The sequence below is a fragment of the Marmota marmota genome, unplaced genomic scaffold (genome assembly GCF_001458135.2).
Source record: "Marmota marmota marmota unplaced genomic scaffold, marMar, whole genome shotgun sequence".
In the NCBI taxonomy this organism is placed as follows: domain Eukaryota; kingdom Metazoa; phylum Chordata; class Mammalia; order Rodentia; family Sciuridae; genus Marmota; species Marmota marmota.
Window position 1 is genome coordinate 3,412,911 of NW_025999982.1, and position 27,632 is coordinate 3,440,542.

The 27,632-nt window shown below is 45.9% G+C and overlaps 1 protein-coding gene across 15 annotated transcripts in view; it reads left to right on the forward strand.

Annotated features, from left to right (window-relative positions):
* Anks1a (ankyrin repeat and sterile alpha motif domain containing 1A) overlaps positions 1-27,632 on the forward strand; it is a 107,076-nt gene that overhangs the window by 27,610 nt on the left and 51,834 nt on the right. For 13 of the 15 annotated variants that reach the window (XR_007348407.1, XM_048805139.1, XM_048805142.1 and 10 more), the window contains one exon: positions 12,846-13,435. Coding sequence is in view for 13 of the 15 variants with exons in the window: in XM_048805139.1 (XP_048661096.1) it covers positions 12,846-13,435 (590 nt within the window). In the remaining 2 variants the exon portion in view is untranslated. Of the gene's footprint in view, positions 1-12,372; positions 12,546-12,845; positions 13,436-15,949; positions 16,447-27,632 lie in introns of those variants that run through there. The other 2 variants (XM_048805145.1, XM_048805147.1) reach the window with 2 other exon arrangements.

The window sequence follows — 27,632 nt, forward strand, 5'->3', positions numbered from 1 at the left end:
AAACCATCTTCCAGAGTGGTTGTACCATTCTACATTCTGTCAGCAGTGGTATGAGAGTTCCAGTGGACATGTGTCTTCCCTAGCACTTAATATTATGAGATTTTAAAATTTTTAGTCATTCTGAAATTTAGAATATGGGTTTATTTGCATTTATCTAATTGAGAATCTGTTAATGGGATTATTTACCACTTAATGAAATATCTGTTGTTTATTTTTTATTTTTTTAAGGTGGGGGAGAATTTTTTAATATTTATTTTTTTTTAGTTTTCGGCGGACACAACATCTTTGTTTGAATGTGGTGCTGAGGATCGAACCCAGGCCGCACGCATGCCAGGCAAGCGTGCTACCGCTTGAGCCACATCCCCAGCCCAATGTTGTTTATTTTTTAAAATCAGGTTGTTTCTTTTCTTATTGAGTTGTGAGTTCTTCATATATTTTGGACACAAGTTCTTTAATGTGTTTTTAATGTGACTTTGTCTTGACAATGTACTTTAAAGAGCAGAGATTCTTAACTTGAAAAAGTTTGTTTATGCATTTTTTATTAGTTTGCAGTATGTGGGATCGAACCCAAGGCCTCAAACATGCTAGATAAACACTCTACCACTGAACTGCATTCCTGGCCTATTTTGTTTTATTTTGAGGTATGCTCCCACTGAGCTGTCCAGGCTGGCCTCAAACTTGTGATCCTCCTGCCTTAGCCTCCTGAGTAGCTGGGATTACAGGTGTTGCCACCATGCCCTGTAATTTATCTTTTTAGAAAAGTGGATAAGGTCAATATATTTTTCCTATGTTTTTTTATAGAAATTTTCTAACTTGAAGTTCTACATTTAAGTCTATGGTCCACTTTAAGATAATTTTTGCATATATTCACTTATTTCAGCACTCCATTGAATTGCCTTTGAAGTTTCATTATTCTTTTTTAGAATTATTTTAGATATTCTGGATCTTTTGTCTCTCCATACAAAATTAGAATTAACTTGTTGATTTGTATAAAAAGTCCTACTGGGATTTTGATTGGGATTGTATGGAATCTGTGTCACAGCTTGTGATGAGCTGCCATCTCTTTTTTAATATTTATTTTTTAGTTGTAGTTGGACACAGTATCTTTATTTTATTTTTATATGGTGCTGAGAATCGGACCCAGGGCCTCGCACATGCTGGGTGAGCACTCTACCCCTGAGCCACAACCCCAGCCTGAGGAGCTGCCATCTTAACTGTATGAAGTCATCCAAATAAGTTGGCACGTTTTTATCTAAAACATTCAAAGAGGGTGGAGTAGTGTACTGGTGGCTTCTCTAGGTACTTAAAACCAAATCATACTGAAATTAACCCTCACAGAATAGGCACTTAATTTAATTTGAAAATGGTTCTCCGTGAGGGAAAATTCTTCAGCATCGTTGGGGAAGAAGATTCCAAATCTTTCTGTCTTTCACAGGCTTCACCAGGACACCCAGCAAATAGCTAGCTCAACACTTGGAAGGAAAGAAGGGGAAGTTAGACAGTTTCCCATGGCTGTCAGACGTCCTGGTGGGGATTTTCTGTCCCCAGTTCAGGAATTCTCCAGGTGAGGGAGGGAACAGTGGAAGAGGAGGAGGGCTTGCTGCCTGCCATGGGTTCCTCCTTTGCCTCAGCTGCCTCCAGCTCCGGCCCTGGGCTGCTTGAGCAGGCCGCGCCGGGAAGCAGATGGAATTGAAATGTAGGATGAGGCGCACCCCTCTGGGCTGGCTGTGTGGGTCACCAGGGGCTTTCAGAAGAAGGGGTAGAAACATTACATATGAAAATGGGCTTGCCAGTGTCTCAGAAGCACCTCCTGTCTCATCAACTTGGCAGGAGTAGCTTGGATGGGAGGAGCACCCGCCAGGGTTGGTAAAGGGGAGGCAGTCATGCTAATCACTTTGTTTTTCCACTAAGGTCATTGTCTCATGCAGCTTTTATGAACTAATTGGTGAGCTTTCAAAAGGCTGTGTTATGGAGACCACCGGAGCTTCTAGCCCCTCAGTATATTCAAGAAAATAGAAGTGAGGGTCAAGTGGGAGGATTTTTTTTTTTTAATTACATTTTAAAATCACATTAGTATGCACTCACTGAGAAGGAAATAAAATATTTTGAACAATACAGAAGTGAATAAAAATAAAATGGCAAAGGCCTTCTCACCTCTGTCCACAGAGTTGCCAGCGGTGGCCAGTCTGTAGTGTGTGCTTCGGGGCCATGTGCTGTCTTTATACAGAAGCGACTGTGAGAGGTTATTTTGTTTGTATTTAATCTAAAATGGGATCCTATTTCACAAGTTATTTTGTGGATTTGTTTTTTATATTTCCTTTGTCCGTGGATACAATTTTGTCTTGGTTCTTAAAATCTATCTTATTCTTAATAGCCACTAAATATCCCATAACTCATTTTTTCTTTTCTTATTCTTCAGTTGGTAAATGTTTACTTAAGCTATCTCCACTATTTCCCTGTTGTAAACTATGTTGCTGTGGATATTCTGTATATGTAGCTTTATACATATATATCTTTCTTTATATGCAGTGCTGAGGACAGAACCCTGTGCCTCACACACATGCCAGGCAAGCACTCTACCACTGAGTTACAGCCCCGGCCCCACATATTCTTATCAGAGTATTTCTTCAAAAGAATCTGAGAGAGTAGAATTAGCTGGTCAGTGCATGTCTTGGTTTAGTTGGTGGAGCCAACTCAGTCTTCCTGAACGGAGCACATTCTGCCGCAAGCCTGCCTGACTCGGCATAGTATCACTCTTGAATGTTTTAGATATATGAGTTTTTGTTTAGGTGTTGCGTAGAATTTGCATCTGCCTAACTCATGAACCTGTGCATTTTGTTGTTTATTCAGTATGTGAGTTGCCTTTTTTCTTTCTTTTACATAGAAATTAATTATAGTAGAAACATTTCATACCTATAATGTTTGGCCAAAGTAGTACTCAGAGGAAAGTGTATATTCTTGAGTTTATGTGTGAAAATAAATAATAATAAAACATCACCAAAAGAAAGCAGAGGAGAATAAAGAGAAAAGTGGATAGTATACTTCACATACTTGATGGTGTACAAGTTCTACTTCCGTTAAAGAAAATAGAAAGGACTAATGGTATAAAGAAGCCAAGAAGTGTTAGACTTAATCATTCAAATGAAAACTTGTTTGTTTCTTTAAAGATCTCTGATAATTCTGATGGGGGTGGGAATGCAACATATAGGAATGATGTAGAGAATATTTGACCACAAATTAAGAGATTGTAAAAGTTAATAATAAGAGAATTTATAGGAACACCTTTAGTGTAGTAAGTAAGAGTTGCTACCAACCCCCAGGGAGCATTTAGAATTTGAGTTGCTGCTGGCACCTAGTGCCTAGTGGTAATGAGGAAAGCCAGCATCCTGTGCAATGCAGGAGAGTCCTACACAGTGGAAGGTCTTTCTACCCATAAATGCCATTTTTGCCTTGTAGAAGGGACAAAAACTGGTAGCAGTAGAAGACTTCGGATGGATCCATCAAGTTGAAAGCCTATCTCCCCCAAAATGGCACTACACCCCATGGTTTTATCATGGTTTTATCCTAGTGAATCTTCTTCCTTGGTGATTTAAATTATTTCAAATTTTGGAAAAGTCTTCCCAACTCATTACTCAGGGCTAGCATAACTGAGAACAGTGTTTTCCATTTTGTGCAGTGTAGTTATTTGTTTCTTTTAATATTTGACTCTGGTCACTGGACATTCTGAGCATTTTACCACTCAGAGAAACAGTGGACAACTTTCCATGTTTGATGGCAGATGGGAAAGTAGCCAGGAGGCCTAAATTCCTTCTGTTCTCTCTGGTGTTGTTTCCGCGGCCGCTGTGTAAGGTGTCTGCTTGGCTGAGGGCTGGAGACACTGAGGCCATCTCTGGCACAGCACATTCACACTTCCGAGGTTGTTGGGGCCCAGGGAAGTCAGTGTGCCTGAGAGCTGTACGTATCTTCCCTCTGTGCACTTTGTGCATGAGTATGAAGACTTTAACCCTTTCACAGGGGAGGAATCGGGTATCTTAGCTTTTCCTACTCCCACGTCTGTCCACTGCTCTGCCAGTTCCTGAGTCTTCAGGGAACCCTTGAGTGGCTATTGTGGCTTTTTCGCCCGCTTGGGATCGAGTTTTCTCAGGCATGCTTCCATCTGCTGGTTGGTTTAGTGGGATTGCAGCAAGAGGACAAAATAGGTACCTCAGTTAAAGTCCAGGCTAGCTTTTCATGCCAAGGTTGAGTAAGTTTGGATGCTTTTTCCAAAGGCAAAACGTGTAAACAAGACAGTTTAATGATTAAGCCTGTGATCAGCAGCTTCTTCCCTCACCTTCTTTGGTAAGGGGTGCTCTTACCAAAAGCCTTGCTGTATAGTTATCTTATTTTTACCAACTTATATTTCTGAGTTGGAATAGTTCACTTTTCTTTCCATTGTAGAACAAGCCCAACCCTTGTAAACTATGTGTCTACATTTTCTTCCATCACAAGTTATGACAACCATTTATGAGCATGTGTACGTGAGAAAGAGCTGGATATGGTGACGCACGCCTGTGATCCCAGTGACTCAGGATGCTCAGACCAGAGGATCACAAGTTCAAAGCCAGCCTCAGCAACTTAGGCTCTGTTTCAAAATATAGAAAGGCTGGGGGTATAGCCCGGTGGTAAAGCGCCTCTGGGTTCAAAGTAATTTTGCTATTCAAAAGAGGGATAAGTTATGTCAGTGTAAAAGATCAGAAGTGACTTCACTGAGAAAGTGGTATTTGAGCTACATCCTAAAATAGAGAATTAATCCTGATAGGCAGAATCAAGGAGGAGGGAGGGAGCTCTGCAAGCCCAGGGAGGGGCACACAGCAGTGAGGTGCTGAGAAGATGGAGAGCATGTGAGGAGGGCTGCTGATCCGGTCTGACTGGAACCAGGGGAACTTGTCACAGACATCTCAAATGTCAGTCTTTATCCCAGAGACAGTGCAGTCCTGTTGAAGTGTCTTGAAGGGGTGACCAGAGAGGAGCCAGACTTTAAGAAGGTATAATTGTGAGAGATTAGGGGAGGCTGGAGGCAGGTATGCCCTAAGGAGACCTCGAGGAGTCTCCTGAAGGTAAACAGAGCCCAGACTAGAGGGTCGCGGGAAGTTACAGGAAGGAGGGTGGGGATGTGGGGATGAGGGAAGTATTAGGGAGGAATTAAAGGATCATAACCAGATGTGGAAGGACGAGGGGAGGGTATTAAGGATGTGCTGAGGTTTAAGCCTACAACTGAGAAAATACCATAGTCACTGGCAGTAGGGAATCGAGGACAGGGTGTATATGAGGGAAGACGGTAAATTGGTTTTAAAGTTTAAGGTATTTTAGATACCAGGAGAACATTTGAGTAAAATACTCCATAAACCCTTGAAAATGAGGGTCTGATGTTTAAGAGAGACATTAAGATTAGAAATCACAGATCCAACTTAGAAGTGCAAAAGGAAAGAAAGACAGGAAGATAGCTAGGACAGCCGTCAGAGGCCAAGGCTGAGTGTGACCAGCCAATGACAAGCCACCAAGGTAACTGCAGCTGAGAGAAGACGGAAGTCCAGCACCAGGCTCCTGTTGTCCTGGGGTCCCAGAGTTACCTGTACCACTGTCACCCATTGGCAAGACTTGGTCATGTGGCTGTACCTAGGAGATGGGAAATGTAGTCTTTATTCTAGGTGGCTGGGAGGCTTTTTAAATATCCCATAATCGCCAGACATGGTGGTGCACCCATGTAATCCCAGCAACTCTAGATGCTGGGGGGCAGGAGGATCAAGAGGTTGAGGCCGGCCTTAGCAGTTGACAAGACCCTAAGCAATTTAGCAAGACCCTGTCTCAATAAAAAAATAAATAAATAAATAAAATAAAGGGCTGGAGATGTGGCTCAGTGGTAAAATGCCCCTGGTATTAAAGTACCAAAATTAAATTAATTAGTTAATTAAAATCCCATCATCAAGGAAGAAGGGAAGTGGGTACTGGGAGCACCAGAAACATAGTATCCATTTATGTAGAAAGAGCTAGAAGGATGATGACTAGAAAAAGCACTTGGCACATCTCACATGAGGCAAATGGGAGGAGGTAAAATCACCACCAAATGTTGACATGGTATTGAAAAGAGCTAAGGGAGTTTGTCTTGTCTGAGTCTTCTTAGGAATGGACGTGATTATCCTCTAAGAGTACAAGTGCCATGGATAAAGGTGATGGTTTGAAAGAGCAAGAGAGATGAGGAATCAATCTGATGGTGGTCTCAGTTTTTAAGAAATGAATCAAAGGATGACTGGGCCCTATAGTCAGGCTTGCATTTGAACTCTTTCTCCCTCAAATTGGCTAGTGACCTCAAGGGAGTCATTTCACCTCTAAGCCTTGGTTGCTAGGAGTAAAGAAGGAATACTAAGTCTTCATGGTTTTTAAGAATTAAAATTACCTAGCACAGTGTCTGGCACAGAATAACTGGTACTTAATAAGTGGTGGCTGCTGAAAGCCAGCTGAGTTCAGTGAATTGGTAGAGGACTCAGTTGCTTCTTGAGTATTTAGCAGGGCTCAACATTCCAGCAACTGCAGAAGAGAAAGCAGATGGTTCTGAATACCCAGTGCTGGAAGTGATTGGAGATCAAGGGGGACAAAGACAGCAAATGTGCTGTTAAGTTGGACAGGATTAGATACCGTGGCTGGTTGGAACCTGATAGGCAGAGCAGGCATTTTGAAGGAGATTGAAGTGTGAGGGCCAGAGGCCAATGACTGGTAGTGAGTAGACTCTAAAGGAAGAGGTTAAGGAAATGGGGAACTCTTAGCTCATGAGGTAGTCAGAACCCAGTCAGTGTGGAGCCTATGAATGACGCGAGTAGAGATGGCATATCCCGGAGGTTCTCTACCATGCCATTGTATGTCACCCTGAACCAAACTTGCAAGGCCACCGGACCTTTGCTGAAATTGAAGAAACCAGTATCCAGAGTCAGGGAAAAAGAAGCCAACCTCTGTGTACAGTGTTAGCATGAAGAGTGGTTTGGAAATGGCTGTAAATGAACAATGATGATAGCGGTGGCAGCTACCACTTACTGAATGCTCTCTGGGGGCCAGCCACCATGCTGAGTTGATTTATACAGATTATGTCATTCTGTGTCTCAGGATAAATCTTCAGGGTAGGGGCTGGTTTTTGTCCCTGTGTGGTAGATTAGTAAGATGTTAGGGTGGAGTGTGTGGGCCTTGTCTGACTGAATCCAAAGCCTGTGTTTCAAACTGTGAGGTGCAGCCCTGCTGCAGTTCACACTGCCACTATCATAGAACTGCAGGGGACCAGAGAGGTTGTCTGTTGACAGGTTCACACCATACTAAGTCTCAAAGCCCCAGGTAATGCATCCCAGCCACTCATGTTTTAAAAGAGACCCAGAGGAAAAGTTCTAGGAGGACAACAACTTGGGCCCCTTGAATCTCAGTCCAGCTCTTGTTCCGTATCTCAGATCACCATGGACCAGAGTGGTCATCTGGTTATCAGGTCATCATTTTCAGCAGTTGTCTGCATAACCTAGTCAGTGCCTTCCTTCCAGTAACCCTCAAAAAGCAGCCCTGTGCTTAGGAGTTCTACTAGGCCCACACGGTTTCTTGGTTTTCTGTTTTCCTGTGGATCTGGGGAGTGAATCCCGGGGTACTTACCACTGGGCCACATCCTCAGCCCTTATTTTATTTATTTTTTTTTAGTTGTAGATCAACACAATACCTTTATTTATTTTTTATGTGGTGCTGAGGATCGAACCCAGTGCCTCATGTGTGCTAGGCAAGCGCTCTACCACTGAGCTACAACCCAGCCTCCTTTTTTGTAATTTATATTTTTTAGTTTGAGACAGGGTCTTGCTAAGTTGCTGAGGCTGGTCAAACTCACAGTCCTCCTGCCTTAGCCTCCTGCATTGCTGGGATTACAGGTATGTACCACAGCATTGGGCCTGGCCCTTTTAAAATTTTGAGACAGGGTCTCACTAAGTTGCTTAGGCTGGCCTCAAGCTTTTGATTCTCCTACCTCAGCCTCCCAACTCTCTAGGATTACTGGCTTGTACCACCATAGCCGGCAAACCATAGAGTTTCAGATGCTCACCACAGTGACTAGGCAGTTGGAGGGTTCCAGTCCTCATGGAACAAAGGAGGCAGAACAGTCTGCAAGACTGGTTGCCCAGTTCTCTCCTCTGGGTCTGAGGAGTGATTGGAGTTAGCAGCTCCTCTCATGAGCTGCATTTTTCATCCCTAATTTAAATAGGCAGAGGTGACTGAAAATGTGCAAATGTTAAAATGTTATTTATTCACCAGCCTGTGTGATCTGCCTGGACCATCACAGTCATTAAAATGCAGCACAGAAGACCTCTTGCTTCAGCAGCTCTCAGGGTAAAAGGAAAGCCAGCACCAAGAATGGGTAAAGATGGGAAGTTGATGGGCTGGGAATTGGCTCCACTAGCGGCCTATTCAGGGAAGCCACTGGCCTTGGTGTCCAGGGAGAGTAAGGAGCAGCCCTCCCTCTGTGTGGGTTGCTTCCTTGTTTCTCTCTAGGAGGGCAGATGGGAGGAAGGCTGAGGGCAGGGGGAGCTGCTGGAAGCACCGTAGGTGGTCTGGAGGGCCTGGGTTTGCAGGCTCCTCCTGCACGCCACAGGGTCCCTGGACGAGGTGTGTGGCTCCACCTTTTCTGATGTGTGTCTGTTCCTCTTCACCTTGTTGCTCCCACTGTCCTATAAGTAGGACACTTATCAAAACCTATGAAGGTTGTAGGACACCTATAAAGTTGCTCCATTTAAGTTTGTGCAAGTGTCCTGCACATAAGATGATGGGGCATAACTGGCAAGGGTCACTTCTTCAATGTCCAGCACAGAAGCCACAGGCGGGGAAGCCGCCTGGCCTACAGTAATGCCACTTTCCTTCCAGTCTCCTTCCTTCCTCCTTCTTCCTTTCACCCAGGGCCTCTTACATTTTAATAAGTAAGTGCTCTACCATTGAGCTTCAGGGCCATTAGCACTTTCCTCTATTCACTGTGCATTTAGTCTTCACATTACTTAGAATATGTTAATTCCCCTTCTAATTGTTTCTGAATATGCCAGTTTCTTCCAGTTTTAGGAAGCCCACTGGGGCAGACATGGTGTCTTTATACCCCCTGGGTGTGCCCTAAGGTAATCAGAATGAATGGTCACCACACCAGTTCTGGGGCTTCAACCTTCTCTCCATCTTACCTTCTGTCCTTTCCTTCTGCTGTTGAGAGTTGCAGGGATGATGAGCCTAACGGATTCTCATAACGTGCTTTATCTCTTTCAAGTACTTTCATGTACCATGCCATTGAGGATCCCTGTGACACACCTGTGAGAAACAGAGAAGTATTTGGTCTCATCTATGAGCAGAGTGTGTTGTGCTGGATGCTGTATGGTGGGTAGTAACAACTGCCATCATCTGTTGAGGTCTTAGCGTGGACCAGGCATGGTTCTAAATGGTTTACACATGTAATTTAATTTTCGCACCAGTTCTATGAAGTATTATTATGATCTCAAAGTGACAAGTGATGATATTAGGGCACAAAGATGTCAAGTAATTTGCTTAAGACTGCTCACTTGTACTCATATTATTCATCCCTTGACCCTAAAGACCTATGTCATCCTGACTTTGGAGAAGAAAAAAAGCATTGAGCAGTTCTTTTCCCACCCATTGAATTGCCAGGAAACATATGCAGGTTTTTAGGGAAAGAGAATGCCAGCTTGTTAGAATCCTCAGGTTCTTAGATGCCCCTGTCCCCGCAGGAAGCTGAGAATCAGCCCAGGGCCTCATGCATGCTAAGCACACCCACAACCCCACCCCCTCCCCTTTTTTTTTTTTTTTTTTTTTTTGCAGTACTGTACTTGGGATTGAACCCAGGGCCTTGTGTATATTAGGCAAATGCTCTACCTCTGACCTACATCCTCAGTCCTGTTTTAAAATTTATTTTGAGGCAGGGTCTCACTAAATTGCCCAGGCTGGCCTTGAACTTGCAATCCTTCTGTCTTAGCTTCCTGAGTAGCTGGGATAGCAGGCCTAGGCATCTGTGCCCAACTCTAGGGTTCTTGGATCTCGACAGCTTTTCAGATACAAGGTATCCACCCTAGGGCATTGCCTGGGTAAGTCCGTGTGATTGTCAGAATCCTTTGATTTCTTACAATCCATGATGTATTGGATAGATTGTGTTTCTGTAATGGGGTTACAATCCTCAGAGATGCTTCTCCACATATTTCCTTCCTCCAGAAGTTTCCATTTCTTCTCTCTGCCCACTTTTTCCCCCTGGCATCCATCTGGTATTGAGTTCTTGGCATCTGCCTTCCTTTCTTCATTGATGGCTGGCATGAATGAGTGGTTGTTTGACAGGGCCTTCATTGTCAGCCCCCACAGCGGCACTCAGAACATTCTCTGGGGCCTGGGTTCCAAGGTCCACCCAAGCAGTGCAGCCAAGTAGACTCCCAGTCTGGGCTGTGGTGTTTCTCTTTCGTTGTTGGGGCCTTCCCCACCCCTAGATTGTTAAATGAGAACCTGGAAGCCAATGCAGTGGAGGGGCCTGTGTTCCTGTTACCACTGTCCTGTCTTGCGTTCACGTGCAGAGGACATTTACCTCGGGCCATGATCTACACACAGTTGGTCATTAGACTGTGTGTCAGATTTTATAGCCTGGTTGACTCCCCTGTCAGCCTTTTCGGGACTATTGACCTGAACCACCATGTGTGATCATGTGTCATTCTCTCTGTGGCCCCAGCAGGCACTACCACTAGGCAGCTTCCTTCTGGTTGCCAGTTGTTATGCAGGATATTCGTAGCCATGAAGTCATAGCTTCCTGGGGCCCCAGTCAAGCCGTAGGAATTCAGGTCTCAGCATTTCTTCTTCCCTAGAGAAGTGATGCAAGTAGGTCAGAATCTGTTCATTGCTCAGGACCTGACCCTTGTGTTGTAAGATGGGTGAGTTGGGGGGGTGTGAAAGTTCTAACGTGGTCAAGTGCAGAGGAGGGAGACACCGAAGTTCATACAGCTGGGCTCCTGTAAATTAGTAATCAGGGCCATAAGTGCAGTTAATTGGCGGCCCCCTCTGCATATTTGCCAAAAGCTGATCTGACTGTGGGGACTGAGGGTGAGGTGAGTGGAACCATGTCCAATTCAGTCCTTGGGACAGTGGACTCCTTGAGAGTTCTGACTGTTTGGGTCTTAAGAACAGCATTGTAGGGCACTAGCAGCATGTACATTTTAGAATATCAGGTCTGTATCGTAGTGCTCACCTGACTTCTCTTTTCAGAAGGGGCCTTGAGCTACATGTGTCGGGGAGTGTGGGTGCTCCACAGACAGCAACAGGCGAGTCCCCTAGCCAGAGCTCTGTAGCGCCCTAGGGGGAGAAGTTTGCCACATGGTAGACTGAGGTTCTCATTACTGTCAGAGCATTGAAAGGATTTTGAAGAACCTTGCAGTCCTATCTGCTCTTTTAGACATGGAAGCCCAGCAAGAAGTCACCAGTGCCAAGGCCACACAGCAAGAGAAAGCACAGCCAGGACCAGAGCCAGATCTTCCCACTCTTGCATCAGATTCTTTTTCCCACCACCTTGGACAAACCACTGCAGGCCTGTGGGCCTTAGATTCCTCATCTGTAAAAATACTCACACTGGACCCCTTTGGTTCTAATATTCTCTGATCTTATGAATAGTTCTTGGGAGCTTTGGGCAGACTAGGGAATTATTTGGTGCATCTGTAGATGCCACTCAGAGAAAATAAGCTTGAATATTAGCTCTGGACTGTGACCTAGTGCAGGAGACAGTGTTGTGTCCCCTGGCAATGTGATGGAAGTCTTCAATGGACTGAGTTCATGCAGGGAAAGCCCCTGGGTGTCCCAGGGTGATGCTGATATTAGACACTAATTTGGTCAATTATTTATGCTACTTCAGGACAGAAGTTTTTGAGCATACAGTAGAAGTTGGCCTTATGAGCTAGTAGTGTCAGGTTTCTGGGATGTTGGGGAGGTCTCCAGAGAACTACAAATGTCTCCTGGCATTGACGGATTAGACCATTTCGTTTTCAGAGGATCAACTAAGGTTAAACTTAAACAAATATGAGCAGCTGGGAGTCTTTGGCAGGAGTGAGATATGCATATTCTTTAAAAGAAGAAAAGTCTGTGTTCCCTGAGGAAGGAAGGACGAGGCGTGGAGCTCTGAATGGCCCCCTCTGAGGAAGGAAGCAGTTATTTCTCTGCTGTTTTGTTTTGCACTTTCAGTTAAGGAATTCCAGAAGTTGCAGGTTGTGGATCATGACCTCCATTTTTTTCCTGTGTTGCTGCTTGCCAGAGGAAGGGAGGGCGGGTGGCTGTAAATAACACTTTGGCCTTTATGGAAATGTATCAGATGTTCCAGGAGTGAGTCTCGCAGGCTCTTGCTGGCTGGCTGGCGCTGGCGCCCGAGCCCTGGCCGCACACTCCCTCTCCTTTCCCTCTTGCTCCTCGGTCACTTGCTCCGTCCTCACTTGTGTCCTTTCTGTAGGATATGGTTAACACTTCTCCTCGCCTTATATAGCAAGGTCTGGTCGTTAATGTTAACAGCACCCTAACAACAGGGAGGGCTGCCAGATAGCATTAATCAGGCCAGTGTTTGGAATTTCATAAATGCTCTGACTTTGGGTACAAATCGAACATGAAGAACAATATGAAACTGTTTTCTTCCTTCCCCTCTCCTCTTCTCTCCCTCTCGCCCCTCCCCACCCTCTCCGGCTTCTCTCTGTTCTCTGGTTTTGAATTCTGCTCTGCTGTACGCTTGCTGCATTGGAACTTTGTTGATTTTTGCCACGTTTAATTTTTTATTTCTCTCTGTCCACTTCAAGACCACAGGCGGAGCAGCAGCAGTCGGAGCCAGGACTCTGCAGAGGGGCAGGACGGGCAGGTCCCCGAGCAGTTCTCCGGTCTCCTCCACGGCTCCTCCCCGGTGTGTGAGGTGGGGCAGGACCCTTTCCAGCTGCTCTCCACCACAGGCCAGAGCCATCCAGACGGGTCCCCCCAGCAGGGCGCCTGCCACGAGGCCAGCATGCAGCTGGAGGAGTCGGGTGTGCACACTCCAGAAGCCTCCCAGCCCTGTGGTCTGGACCAGAGCAAGAGAGCAGGCTACCCAGCGGGCCTGCCCCCCACCAGCAGCCTGTCACACCCCGAAACTTGGACTCGCACGGCATCCCCGCACCCTGGTGGTGCTGAGGAAGAAGGAGACCGGAGTGGGGCCAGAAGCCGAGCCCCTCCCACCAGCAAACCCAAAGCCGAGCTCAAACTCAGCCGCAGTTTGTCCAAGTCTGACTCTGATCTCCTGACCTGCTCACCCACCGAGGACGCGACGATGGGGAGCCGGAGTGAGTCTCTGTCCAACTGTAGCATTGGGAAGAAGAGGCTGGAGAAGTCGCCTTCCTTCGCCTCCGAGTGGGATGAGGTAAGACCAACGTGACGTCACAGAGAACTGGGTTGGCTGGGCTGGCCGCAGCCCACCTCAGCTCCCCCGTGTGCCAACCCCTGGGACCAGGACCTGGGCTCAGGTTGCCTTGGTTCCTTCACTGAGTGACCAGCATGTCCCTGACTGTGGTGGGAAGCAAGCCCTGTGTAACCTGGGTCACAGAGGACAGGTCCGTGAACGGTTAAATTTGAGGGTGGAGGCCCCAGCAGAGCGGGGCCCAGGGAGTGGTGAGTTCCTAGAAATGACACGCTGCTTGGAAAAATTTGGAGCCCCTTGAAAGAATTATGCTCACCCTGAAGAAGCTTAGGAAGAGCTGAAGTACTTCCTGTGAGCCCTTCAGGAGGATGAGGAAAGACCCAGGGTTAGTGAGGAGCTGGGGTAGGGACCAGGAGGGGAGCTTGGGTAGAAGCTACTGTGAGCGAGGATCTGAGGGGGCTTTTCCATCCTGGGCACCTCCATGATAATTCCCCAGAAGATCTAATGCCTCTCCCAGTAGAAGTATCCTGCCTGACCCACATTCCCATATCGGTGAGGCGCAGAGGGCTTGGTGGTTCAGGAATCCCAGAAAGACAGTTGGGGAGAAAATCCATGCAGTGTGAGGCCTAGGTGCTTTTCATAACCATGTTACAGAATAGTTGGAAACATGTACCCAGATGTTTCTCAGTGACCTATGGTGTGTCTCACTGTGCAGAAGAATGTGTTTGTGAAAGACTGGTAAACAGCCAGGAATGTTAACGTGCTACCCTGGCAAGTTTTTTGCCTTTGAAGTGGACTCAGTCTATCTCCCAAGAACAATCTCAAGAGATGAATTTAGCCCTCCAAGAGGAGGGAGCCAGGCAGCTGACAGCCCCATCTGAACATTCTGTAGACTTGATGCCCTACCCAACTCTATTTGGGTTGCAGCTGCAAAGTTGTGTAAACCAAAGCCAATCTCATTCCCAGTGTGGGAACAGGGTGGGGACAATTCCTCCAGGACTGTTATCTCCAGATAAGATGCAGTTTAGGACTCTGTTTAGTCAGAGACAGAGGAATCCTGTGCAAAAGATGGTTTTCGTTGCTTAGTAAACAAAGACTTGGTGAACCTATACCAGATGCCTGGTCACTAGTGGAAAAACACTGTGTGTGAGGTAATCCTGGGTGTCCCCTAGGACATTACACACAAGAATATTTGTATTTGTAGGAATATGTTTTTCAAAACAGTCTTACTACTTTCAGGGAGCCACAGAATAAGACAGCTGAAGGCAGGATGGGGACAGGCACAGTATGCTTTGAAATGAGGAGGGATGAAGAGAGAAGAAGGTGTGTGGTAGGGGACTCAGACGGGAGGCGGTGAGGGTGGGAAGGAGCCTCAGGAAAGACCACAGAGAAGGAGAATTTGATGTGGAATCAAAGAATTAATTCTTGTGGTTCAAACCGGAGTGAAGTCATGGGACGAGGCAAGAGCGTGGCAGGTGTCGAGGGAACACAGGCAGAGCACAGGGCTGGGAGATCTGAGGCCCTCTGGTTTCTGCAGTCTTGAGTGTTTATAGGGGAGAATAAGAAATACTGATAAAGAGTGAGATTCAGAGCTGACGTGAAAGGGCCTTGAACGTGAGGCCAAGAGATGAGCAGGTGATTTGCTCTCAGGGCTGCATCTCAGAGCCTTCAGGTGCTGGAAGGCGGCTTTATCAGTCTAATGAATTACCTCTTTATGGCTCCGTCTCTGAGCACACCTTCACTCTGAGAGGCAGGAGTGCTGGGCAATTCTTTACAGCATGTTCAGGCCTGGTTAACCTACAGCACTGCCAGGCAGTCTAATGGGCCCCACCATTTCCTCCTTAAGAAGAAACAAAATCACGGAAGCCAAGCCCAGCCTAATTGAAGTCAGCTGTTTGGGCTCATGAACCAGTTTTCTTTGTGTTTCAATGTGAGGAAGTCCACGTACTGATGTTACCTTTTCAGGTAGAGGTTAGGGGTAGTACAGTGAACCAGAGACTGCTGGAGGTCTCAGTGGAATGGGCCAGTTCTATAGTCTGGCTAAAGCACCAGAAGCCTTGAAATACTTTAAATTTGAAAAAATTTAGAGGCATGTAGCTGGGTATGGTGGTGCACACTTGTAATCCCAGTGACTCAAGAGGCTGAGGCAGGAGGATCTCAAGTTCAAGGCCAGCCTCAGTAACTTTAACAAGGCCCCAAACAACTTAGCAAGACCCTGTCTCAAAAATAAAAAGTAAAAAGGGCTGGGGGTGTGGCTCAGTGGTTGAGTGACCCCAAACTCAATCCCTAGTACCCTGTCACCACAAAAACAACAAACAAAAAACCAAAAAACCTTAAAGGCAGTTGAGATCTTTCTTATTTAGTTAGTTAGTTAGTTGTAGTTGGATGTAATCCCTTTATTTTATTTATTTATTTTAATTTATTATTTTTATGTGGTGCTGAGGATTGAACCTGGTGCCTCGCATGTGCTAAGCAAGCGCTGTACTGCTGAGCCACAACCTCAGCCCCCAGCAGTCGAGAAAAGAATTTAGAAGATTGAGCTTTGCCTGCATAATGAAAAGCAGCAAGGCCCGTGGTGCATAACCCTTCAATTTTGGGGGTGGGATGGGCTGGCAGTGCTGGGATGGAACCCAGGTCTTCACACATGCTGTGTAAGCACTCCACCACTGAGCTACATCCTCGGCCCTTTACATTGTCGTTGAGCTGTGTGATACTTGATTTTTGCATCTAAAATGAAGTCACTGGCCCTCAACTCAGAACTTTGGCAACCTTTCCTAGGATAGGACCTTGGTTAACGGTCATGCCCCACCCTAACCCTGACCAAGTACCCAAAGGCTGCTTTGCCATATCCTGTGCTTGCTGATTTCCTCTTTGTCGACCTTCAGTGTCCAATATATAGGGAAAGTTGCTCCGGAGGAGACTGGACCCGGCTCAGCTCCTCATTCCAAGGCCTGGGGAGGGAGAGCAAGGCCCAGGGGCCGGGCAGCTGTGATCTCAGCGTAGGTAGAGTTGCGGTGAGTCTGGCAGGTGGCTCCTCGAAGGCAAAGCAGGGTGAAGATGGGCTCAGAGCTCAGTAGACCTGGCTTTGAGCCCAGTGTCATTGTCTGCTCCCTTTGGTGCATGGATGGGCTCACAAACCTCAGTGCTGTCATCCTTATTTGTGAAACAGAGGCAGTCAGATCTGTTTCAGATCGTTTAACAATAAGAGATGTGTGTAAGTCCCTGGCATGCATAGGGGTTGGCTGGGTGGCAGGCATTAATATGATTATTGTGCCTAGAGCTATAGAGAATGGGAAGGGAAGCCTGAGTGGCCTCTGACCTGAGGAAAGGCAGAACTCTTTATGTATGGTCCTGAGGGAAGGGTGATCAGTGACTGGGAGGCAGGAGATGCAGTTCAAGCCCTTCAGCTGAGGGTCCTCGTGCAAGACTCTGCTCTACCCCAGAGATAGAGAGCCTACCCAGCCTGGGAAAGTCAGGTAGGCACCCCCTGTTGATTTTTGAGGAATTACTGAGCCTTTCTACCTAACTCTCTGAGAGGAGGAAAGATGTTAGAAATCCGCAGCCCTCTCTATTAATTTTTCAAATGTGTTCTTCTACATAATATTTGGCTGGCTGCTTGGGAGGATGTCCTCTTGTTGGACAATGTGCCTTGCTGGTAAGTTTGGGAGTCATGCTCCTTAGCGTTGGCAATGCTGCACTTGTCGAATTGCCCTAGACGAGGTGACTTCTGAGTGTTGGCCTGGTGAAGGTAAACCTCTGAAAGAATAGCCATCAGTGACACATTTCCTAATGTGTCACTTCTTATTTTCTCTTATAGTTTTGATAATGAAGCGTTAATAGAATTTGCCTTCAAAAGAGCTCAGCCTAACATGCTGTCTGCCTCCGAGTTCCAGTTAAGTGTCCACGGTCTCCACTCCAGTCAAAGCCCTCTGCATCGCCTTGATCCCTGAGGCACAGTGGACATTAAACTGAGAAGCTGTTTATAAAGGAAGCTTTAAATATAGATAGAGTAGGGGAAATAACCCACACCCCTCTACTCATAGTTAACCTCTGTTGATATTTGATATACATCCAAATTGGAGGTCTTAATATATTTACTGGTTTATAATTTGCTTTTCTCCATATTGTGGATATCATTTTTTGTTTGTTTTTTCAGTACTGGGAATTGAACCAAGGGGCATTTTACTACTGAACTATATCCCTAGTCCTTTTGTATTTTGAGACAGGATCTCACTAAGTTGCCCAGGCTGGCCTTGAAAACTTGTGAGCCTCCCGAGGACACTGAGATTTCAGGTGTGTGCCACCACACTCAACTGTAGATATCTTACCATGACAGCCTCAGTAAGATCTGGATTCAGTTCTTCATTCTAAAAGGGTTAGTATTCTGTTATATGGCTCTATCATAAGGTTGGTTGGCTTGTTATTTAAGCTGTTCTCCCAGTGACTTGGGAGGCTAAGACAGAAGGATCACAAGTTTGTGAAACATTAATGATTATAAAATCTGCTGGGTGTGGTGGCTCATGCTTATAATCCTAGCAATTTAGGAGGCTGAGGCAGGAAGATCACAAGTTCAAGGCCAGCCTCAGAGACTTAGGGAAGCCCTAAGCAATTAGCAAGACTCTTATCTCAAAATATAAAATAAAAGGGGCTGGGGATGTGGCTCAGTGGTGAAGTACCCCTGGGTTCAGTCCCTGATACCAAAAAAATAAACTGTTCTTTAACCATTTGATGCTGTGCCAGCCATTTTCCACCTGCCTTTTGGATCATTTCCTTGCCCTCTTTGCGTGCTTGTGTGCCCCTGCATTAACAGGCCAAGGGAATGTTGGAAGGGCTGTGTCCCTTAACGCACCAGTCTTAAGAGGGATCTTCTCCCAGCAGCTGTTCTATCTCGGTTTTACTGGAGGCCTTTTCTTCCCCCTCCTGGCCTGGGGCTCTTCACTGTGACCAGCTTCTGTCCCTGTGGCTCTCCCTGCGTGCTGCCCAGACCAGCCTAAATGAAGGAGCCTATTCTGAAGTTCCTTCTATTCCCTACTCTTCTTCCTGTAGGGACCCTCTTTCTGTCATCTCTGAACAAGCGTCTATGGCTGTGTGCCAGAGCAGTCCATAGGATTCTAGCGTGTACATTGTAAACCAATTTTCATTTGCAAATGAACCAAAAGGTTTGGATATTCATGGTGCTGGGAACAGGAAAAAAAATCATAACTTGAAGATTTCCCACTTTCAACTATAGGAAAGAAACCTGTCCTCCCTCCTTCCAAGTTGGCAGTGCATCATTTCAGTTGCTCCCCTATCAAAAGCGCCTACAGTGTGTTTTCAGCCTATTGCCTGCACACTGTGATGCCCACTCCCACCCTCATTGCAGCAGCAGCACTTGGACCTGGGGTATCTATTCTAGGACCAAGATCTCAATACCAAAATCTGCAGATGCTCAATTCAAGTCCCTTTGTGAAATGGCAACGAAATGCTGTGTAAATAGTTGTCTTACTCTAGCATACAGAATAACAGTATGAAAAAAGGTCGTATGTGCACAGTGTAGACTTTTTTCCCCAAAACTTTCCAGTCTGTGGTTGGTTGAGCCTGCAGGTGCGGGACCCTCAGATATGGGTGGGTTGACTGTAAGAACAAAAAATAACTTTCTGGTCTGGCTGTGATTTGGACGTATCTAGTCTTTGGGGTCAGCTGGGTCTCTCACATACCTGCCTTTGAATGGGATTGAAGTTTATGAAAGAGAAAACCACAGAGGGCTGCTTGTCCACTAGGTATAAACATAGAGTCATTTAAAACTTGGCAGAAGGCTTAAGTGATAAATTTATATTTTGTGATCAACTTTCATAAATATTAAACAAGTGAGGAATGAGTGAAGAGCAGGGCCTGGTGTGCATTTTGTATGAACCGAGGATGATCTCTGGCCAGGAATGTCCATTTGGGGAACGTCCTGGTTTTGTCTGATGTGGTAGCCGAGTGGACCCTGGGCTCTTAAATCCCTTCATGAGGCATGAAGTGGCAGCAGCAGCAGAGAGGGCACCCTTCCAGGCCCAGGTCCAGACGCCTCGCCTTTTCCAGCACTGTCCCATTAGAGACGTGATGTCATCAAGAGGAAAGACGATTGGCTCAACTCCACAGAGGCTTTGGCTGCTCTTAACCCCTGAGGATCCGGTGTGTGGGAAGAGTGGCGGGATGTGAAAAGGAGATTTGAGTCTCCCCTGGTTACAGCCGCCTTCTACCCTGTCTGGAGTGAGTTCTCTTTATCATGTAAACAGGCTGCTGTGCCATCCTTTTCCCTGGGCTCAGCCCTCTCCCTCCAAACAAGAATGTGACATTCCCTGCTCTTGGGACATCCACTCTGTTTGAGTTGCTTCCTGGTGTACACAGGAGTGACAGCTTTTATTCTGGATGACATGTCTTCTAAATTTCCATGGGTTTCAGGTGGTCTGGGAAGCCTGAGGTGTTCTGTTCATATTTTTAAAATAATCACTTATTTTATGGGCAGCCCTATATTTTAGCCTTCGTATAAGATAAAGAGACTTTTGTGACCTGCATTGATGGATTTGTTTCGCCCAGGGACATGCATTTCCACAGCTTCGATGGCAGCAGGCAGCCTCCAGTGCTGTGGATTGGTGGGGACCAGCCCTGCTTCACTGCCTGGGGAACTGAGGCTGGTGGTTTAAGCCTCCTGCCCTAGCCCCAGGGCTCTCGCGCTCCCCCCACCCACCCCATGACATCACCCCTCTAACTGGACAGCATGCTGCCAGAGCCTGGGACTGGGCTGGGAGGGTGCCCTGCTGTCGCCGCGCCTCTCTGCCAGGGTCTCCTTCCTCCTTGCCACCCTGCCACCTTCTCTTGCACTTTGTCCCCTTTGGCATTTCTCCCCTTTCCTCCTGTGCTCTCGCCTGCCCTTGACTCTCTTCCTCCTAACTTTCTGCATTCGTTTTGTTTTCCTGTCACTGGTGGAGCTGTTCTGATTTCCTTCGCAGCCCTCCCTCTCCACCGAAGGACTTTTCCCTTTGACGCTGTGCCAGTGCTTGCCCATGTTTATAGTCTTTAGAGGCATTTTTGCCACTTGGAGTTCCACGCCTCCGCCCACACCCCGCCCATCTTTTCACAAGCAATCTGGGTCCGTTTAGCTATGGCAGGAGGGGCAGCAGCAAGCACTGTGGAGGTAGCTGTGAAGCTGCCAGCAAAATGAGAATGTCCCCTTCCTCACCATTTCATTTTGTTAGTTTTTTTTTTTTTTAAACCAGACCAAAAGCTTGACGAATTGATGAGTGCAACTTGATCTGTGTTCCAGTGCACCTAAGTGTTGAGAATCATAGAGATTTCTGGAGTGTTCTTTATATACTTTCATTTTGATTTTTGCATCTTTGTTTCCTGTTTGTTTGTTTGTTTGTTTGTTTTTTTGGAACAGCATCAGTAGGATGCAGATAGTGAGCTTACGTAATTCAGGGAGTAATAGCTCATCTTATTACTCCAATAAGATGAGTAATAAGTAGGGTCTGAGCAGAGGTATTCTTACCTGCCCAATAATAATGCCAGCCTGAAGTGCTGCGTGTTCCTAGTGCGTCCCTCGTTCCCTCAGCTGGTGTGTGGCCCGCTCGCTCCTGGGCTCTGTTCCAAGGGCTGCAGATGCAACAGGACACCAGACCTCCTGCCTTCACTGAGCTGATGTTCTGAAAAGCTAGAAGGGAAAGCAGGAAAAAAGGGTGAATCAGTAAAATTCATAGTTCACTAGGTGGTGATAAGCTGCTTGTGAGAAAAATAAGTGGGAGATGAGGAATGGGGAGAGGAGGGCCGGTGCGACGGAAGGAAAGGGGCGCCCCTGGCCTGGCAGGGAGGGCACGCCTGAGTGGTGGTGTGGAGCAGGCTTCTCTTGGTTTTTGCTGGAAGGGAAATTTAAAATTCCATCCTCACTTATGTTGTCCTAGAAATATTCCTTATGATTCGACTTTTCACTTTTAACTTCTTTTCCTTTTCTCTTTTTTTTTCTTATTTTTATTTTTTTAGTTATCAATGAATCTTTATTTATTTATATGCAGTGCTGAGAATCGAACCCAGTGCGTTACACACGCTAGGCAAGTGCTCTACCACTGCGCTGTGACCTCAGGCCCCCTTTCTCTTGAGACACTATTGCCACTGGCTTCTTTTCTTGTGTTGTTTCCCACCCCCCACCCCCCCACCCCGAGTTTAACTGTGTTGGGTAAGTTTTCAAACTTAAGTACGTGTATATATTTGTGTGTGCTGGGGCATGATATTGGGCTCAAACCCAAGGGTGCCCTACCACTGAGCTACACCCTCAACCCTTTTTAGGTTTTTTTGAGGGGGCTGGGTTACTGGGGACTTAACCCAGGAGTGCTTTATCAGTGAGCTAAATCCCCAGGTCTTTTCATTTTTCATTTGGAGACAGGGTCTTGCTAAGTTGTTTAGGGCCTCACTAAGTTGCTGAGGCTGGTTTTTGGTTTTGTTTTTTTAAAGAGAGAGAGAGAGACAGATAATTCTTTAATGTTTATTTTTTAGTTTTCGGCGGACACAACATCTTTGTTTGTGTGTGGTGCTGAGGATCGAACCCGGGCCGCACGCATGCCAGGCGAGCACGTTACCGCTTGAGCCACATCCCCAGCCCCTGAGGCTAGTTTTGAACCAGCAATCCTCCTGTCTCAAACTCCTGAACCACTAGAATTACAGGTGTGTGCCACCTTGTTCAACCCTTTTTAGTTTTTAGGCAAATTCTCACTAGGTGGCAGAGGCTAGTCTTGAACTTGCAATCCTCCTACCTCAGCCTCCCAAGTAGCCAAGATTCCGGCATGTGCCACAGTGCCCAGCTTACATTCATATGTTTGAAATCTTTGAACTAGAATGGGATCTGAACTTTTAAGAATTTCTCAAACTTGATTGATGTCTTTGTCATTATTCTAAGTAAAGATGGATCGTCAGGGGAGTTCTGGTAGAGGGCCCAAGTTCTAGGTCATTATCTTAAGAAATACATTCCAGTGAACTTGCCACACACTCAAAGCAGAAGTAAAAACTAAAATCCAGGATTCTAAGGCAAGGGAATCTCAAGAACAGGAGATCCAATGCCAAGGTGTTGGCGGAGTCAGGAGGTGAATCGCGGCATCAGCAGTACAGTGTGGGACACGGTTGCTGATGTCCCAAGAGGTTGGTCTGTGTGTGTTGGGGGGAGAAGCTGATTTGTTTTAATTCGTGCTGTGTGGTCAGAGTGGTAGGTAGTAGGGGACTGGCTTTTATTATTATCATTGGGCTTTCTTTGGAATCTGTGACCCTCAGAAACAACACAGCTGCTTTCTGTCCCCTGGTGTTGGGCAGCACCCTCAAAGATGTGTTCTCTGACCTCAGTTTTATATATGCACAGAGTATTTATGTCCTCTTTCATGGGAGGCTACCCTCTTGCCCGTGGTTCCTCTACTTCCCTCTGTTTTGCTTTCTTCCCCACTGATGCTCCTTTTTGATGCCACCAGGTGAGACCAGTGGGTGAAAAGGATGCTTATGAGGCGTAGGTGCCCGGCGGGGCCACAGTGCTGACCAGAACTTTCCCAGGCATCCTGCTCTGTCTTGCTCATGCGGTCTAATGACCCGGTCTCGGGCACCACAGGGCCCACCTGTCTATAACCCGAGGCAGCCTGTTGGTCTGTCTGGACAGGTGGAAAACTGCCTCGGCTCACCAGGGGCCTACAAATGACAATTTGTCTGGCAATCTGTTCTTGGCTGTCCTGATTAAAACAGACAGGAAGCTGTTGTAAGCTCAGCTGAAATAGTGTACTTTGGTCAATGTTCTGGTTCTTGTCTGCTATGGATCTTGTTATTTTCAGCAGAACTTCCCCTAAAACCATGGGAGTGCCTTGGATCTGTTAGGCAGGGGTATGCAGCACTGAGGCTGCCTGCTGGGGAACAGCTGCCTTCCGACACTCAGAGGTGCAGAGCCTGGACAAGATTATCTTTGGGGGTTGGCCCTACCCTCCTGCTGGCCCTTAGGACAGTAGAAAATACCATGGAACTTGGGGTGCTATGGCAGAGGAGGGGCCTTCTGCCTTCATACTGTACTTTAAAGTAGAACTATCCCACCCCCAAAGTGTCCTGGAGTGATTTCTGTGCCCATGGAAGGAATATTTGCTTTAAACAGCTACCATATCTAACTGCATGTAGAAATCTAGGCAAAGCCAACCCTGGAAATGGAATTGTTATACCCTAGGGTTTTTGTTTTTTTTTTAATTCCTGAATATGGCTGAAATTTTCAAGGCACCAAAGAAGATAAACAGAAGAGAAACAGATCTCCTTCCCTCCTTGTCCACAGATACCAGCTTGTTTTTTAAATAGCCTTCCATAAATACTCTGTGCACATACAAGCATTTTAGACATGTTACACGTTCTTTTTAATGTGAAAAGAGGTACTATTCTTCTATATACCACTCCAAACTTTTTTCACGTAACAGTAGGTTTTGTTTGTTTATTTTGCAGTGCTGGGGATTGAACCCAGGGCCTTGGGCATGTTCAGCAAGCCCTCTACCACTGAGCTATATCCCAGCCCAATAATACAGTTTTTTTAAAAAGTCATTCTAATTAAATACATGAAGAGTTTCCTTTCCTTTTTTTATGGTTCATAGTATTCCGTGGTATAGATACATTACCATTTATTTGAAAAGTTTCCTGACAATGGACATTTTGGTTATTGTGAAGATTTTACAAACAAAGAGCATTGGTGATGCAAATTCTTGTGCAGAGTCGTTTTTAAGGTAGCATTCTAGAAGTTGCACAGTTGTGTAGAAGAATTCATTCATGTTAAATTTACTCTCTCCAATAAAGTAAGCCTGTTCTCTAGCCAGGGGCAGTGGCGTATGCCTGTAATCCCAGAGGCTCAGGAGTGTGAGGCAGGAGGATCAAGAGTTCAAAGCCAGCCTCAGCAACTTAGTGAGGCGCTAAGCAATTTAGTGAGACCCTGTCTCAAAAATACAGTGTAAAAAGGGCTGGGGATGTGGCTCAGTGGTTAAGCATCCCTCGGTTTAATCTCTGGTATCAAAAAAAAGGTAAGCCTGTTCTCTATACCTTACCAATGTGGGGGTAGACGTTCAGCCTCTTAATCTCTTTTCCGTTACTAGATTTGTCTGACAGTATTATCTTGGGATAGCCCTATAATGTGTTTTCTCATTATGAGTAAGGTTGCCATCTTGCATTTAAAAAGCACTGTTATATTTCTCCCCCCACTTAAATTTAATTTATCTTTTACTAATCTGCAAGAAGGTCTTCATGTTTGGAGAGATTAGTCTTTTCCTGTGATATGAGTTGTCTTTTGTTCTTATGGTGTTTTGTAAAGGGGTTTGGGGCGAGGTTGCCGGTGATCAGATTCAGGGCCTCATGCATGCTCAGCAAATACCCTACCACTGAGCTACAACTCCAACTCCTTGTTTTTTTATTTTTGCAGTACTGGGGATTGAGCCCGGGGGCACTTTACCCCTGAGCTACATTTCCAATCCTTTTTTCATTTTTTATCTGGACAGGGCCTTGTTAAATTGCTGAGGCTGGCCTCAAATTCCCCATCCTTCTGCCTCACCCTCTGAGTTGCTGGTATTTACAGGGGTGAACCATCTTTTTCTTTCTTTTTTAAATATGCACTAATTTTAAACTTTTATGTAGGTGAATCTGTCAATCTGATGACTTCTGGATTTGGGCTTTTGTTTGTTAGTTTGCAGTGCTGGGGATTGAACCCAGAGCCTCACACATGCTAGGCAAGATCTCTACCGTTGAGCTACATACATCCCCAGCCTGAATTCTCAATCTCGTATCCGAGTTATAAAGACCTTCGCTGCTCTAAGATTACAAAAAAGAAGAAAATAAAAACCTGGCTAGTGCTTTTATAGTTTAATTTTTCAGGTTTAAGTCTTTGCTTCTTCTGGAATTTCTTTTGATATAAGGAGTGGTAAATATCCTGTTGCTTTTTAGCAATTATTTGATCTAACCTACTGTTTATTCAGTTTTTCAAGTGAGGAAACTAAAGTTTTGAGAGCTGAAATGACTTGCTTAAGGTCTTAGGGTTGATAAGTGAGGGAAACCAGTGATTAAGTCTTAACAAGATTATATGTAGAATTTCAGTGAGGTAAATTATTGTTTTGGCACCAATTAGTGGTTACTTTTCAGTTCCTCTTATTTCGACCCAAATTATTGAAACACTCTCTTACTTTTCTCCTCCAACTCTAGGAAAAAAAAAAAAATGTGTGTACGAAAATTTGGGAGAGGGGCCTGATGGGAGAAGGACAAGTTTCCTTTCATTCCTTGCCTTTACTGCTGTCCCAGGCAGGGACCTGTTAGGTTTTTCTTTTGTGAACTGCAAAGTGAGTGATTTCCAGCAAATTCTAAAGTCAAAAAATTGGAAGGCCTCTTGGTTATCATGTAGTCCAACTCCCTTTTGATCAAAGTCACGTGTTTCCCAAAAAATGATCTTCCACCCTGGGCTTGGAAACTCCAGGTGTCCCTCTTCGTTTGCTGTAACTCCTTTCTCATTTCCAGCTAAAATCTGTGTCCTCTGCCCCATCATGAACACTGTCCTCCTCGATGGTTGTTAGATGTTAGAAGCTACAGCTATGTCCCCTCTTCTCAAATCCAGATTCCTTGCCTGGCACCCCAGTTCCTTCTCCTCAGATGACTTGTTCTCCAGCTGCTCTGTCCTGGCTGTTCTCTCAAGTGTGCCAGGTCGCCAGGCTCTCTTGAAGTCATGTGATCCCATTACAGATGCTTGAACCTAATGTACATGGCATCGCATATCATGAGATTTCACTTGCCACATGGCACTTGATAATGCTTCATCAAGGAGTTGAGTGTACCTCCCATTCTTCTGAAAAATTAAGGGATCAATCTGTCGGTGACTCCAATTAAGCACAGTATGCCTGCTTCCTCCTCCTCTCCCCCTCAGGAGCCACACAGAAAGCTGCTCTGTGCAGTGAGCTGCTTGTCACCTTTTGAAGCATCCATTGTGATTCCTGCCTAGGAGACACAACTCAAACTCTCCCTGTTGTGCTTTTTGGGCGAATCAATGCAGGTCTTCCCCATGCCCCATGACATCCCAAGGACTCTGCCTACTCTCCACCTAACAGCATCCCTGCCCTGTTCTGGGCCCGTGAGACTTTTTCAAGCACTTTTAGCAGCTATATGACTTGCAGTGACCTTGGTTTGTAGATAAAGATGCTTTTGTACAAGTTTTTCATTTGAGATCAATCAGTTAGGCGAGGACTGAGAAAACCTGAGTGGTATAAATGACCCCAAACCAGACCCTATAATGGGTAGCTCAAGCCCTCAAGGGCTCTTGACTCTGAATCCTCCTTTTTCTGCCCATCTGGCCGCTCATGAAGGTTTCCTCCCAACACCTTTCTCCCTCCTCTCCATTCCCACTTACCTTTCTGGATCATCTGTACAGCTTTCCTCTGGGCATCTCCTCCAGTCCATCTCACTTGTGGCTGCTTTACAGTGTTCCTGAAATATCTCATATCACCGTCCCCTGACTGGAAACCTCCCTGGGCTCCCTGTTGCCACAGTATAACATCCAAACTCTCCAGCCTGGAGTTCACGATTCTCCCGAGAATGACCCTGTGCTCCAGCCTCTGTAGCTAGCTGCTTTCTCTCTTGTCTTAAACCCTAGTTTTCTGGCTTCAGTCAATAATAATAATAATTCTTTTTCTCCTCCTCCTCCTCCTCCTCTTCCTTTTTTTGTTGTTGTATAGTTGTTTTTATTTTGTTTTTGGAGAATATTTAATGGTATGAGAAGATATTTGCAACTTGCCAAATGAAAAACAGGACATAAAGTTGTATGGTGCAACATTTTGGTTTCTAGAAAAGTATTTAGGAATACAGTCTTCTCACTAGTTCCCACTAGTAACAGGGGTGGGGGAGGAACCTTTATAATAATGACATCGGTCGACACCTTAACCAATCGACCAAAGTCTTCACCATTAAGAGTGAGACCAGGGCCAGGCATGGTGGTGCACATGGTGGTGTAATCCCAGCAATTTGGGAGACTGAGGCAGGAGGATTGCAAGTTTGAGACCAACCTCAGCAACTTAGTAAGACCCAGTGTCAGAATAAAAAGGGCTGGAGATGTAGCTCAGTGGTAGAGTGACCCTGGGTTCAGTCCCCAGTATCAAATAAATTAAGCTTGAGAACAGTCCACATCCTGTGTGTCTAATGTTGCTCCCCCCCCCCCCCC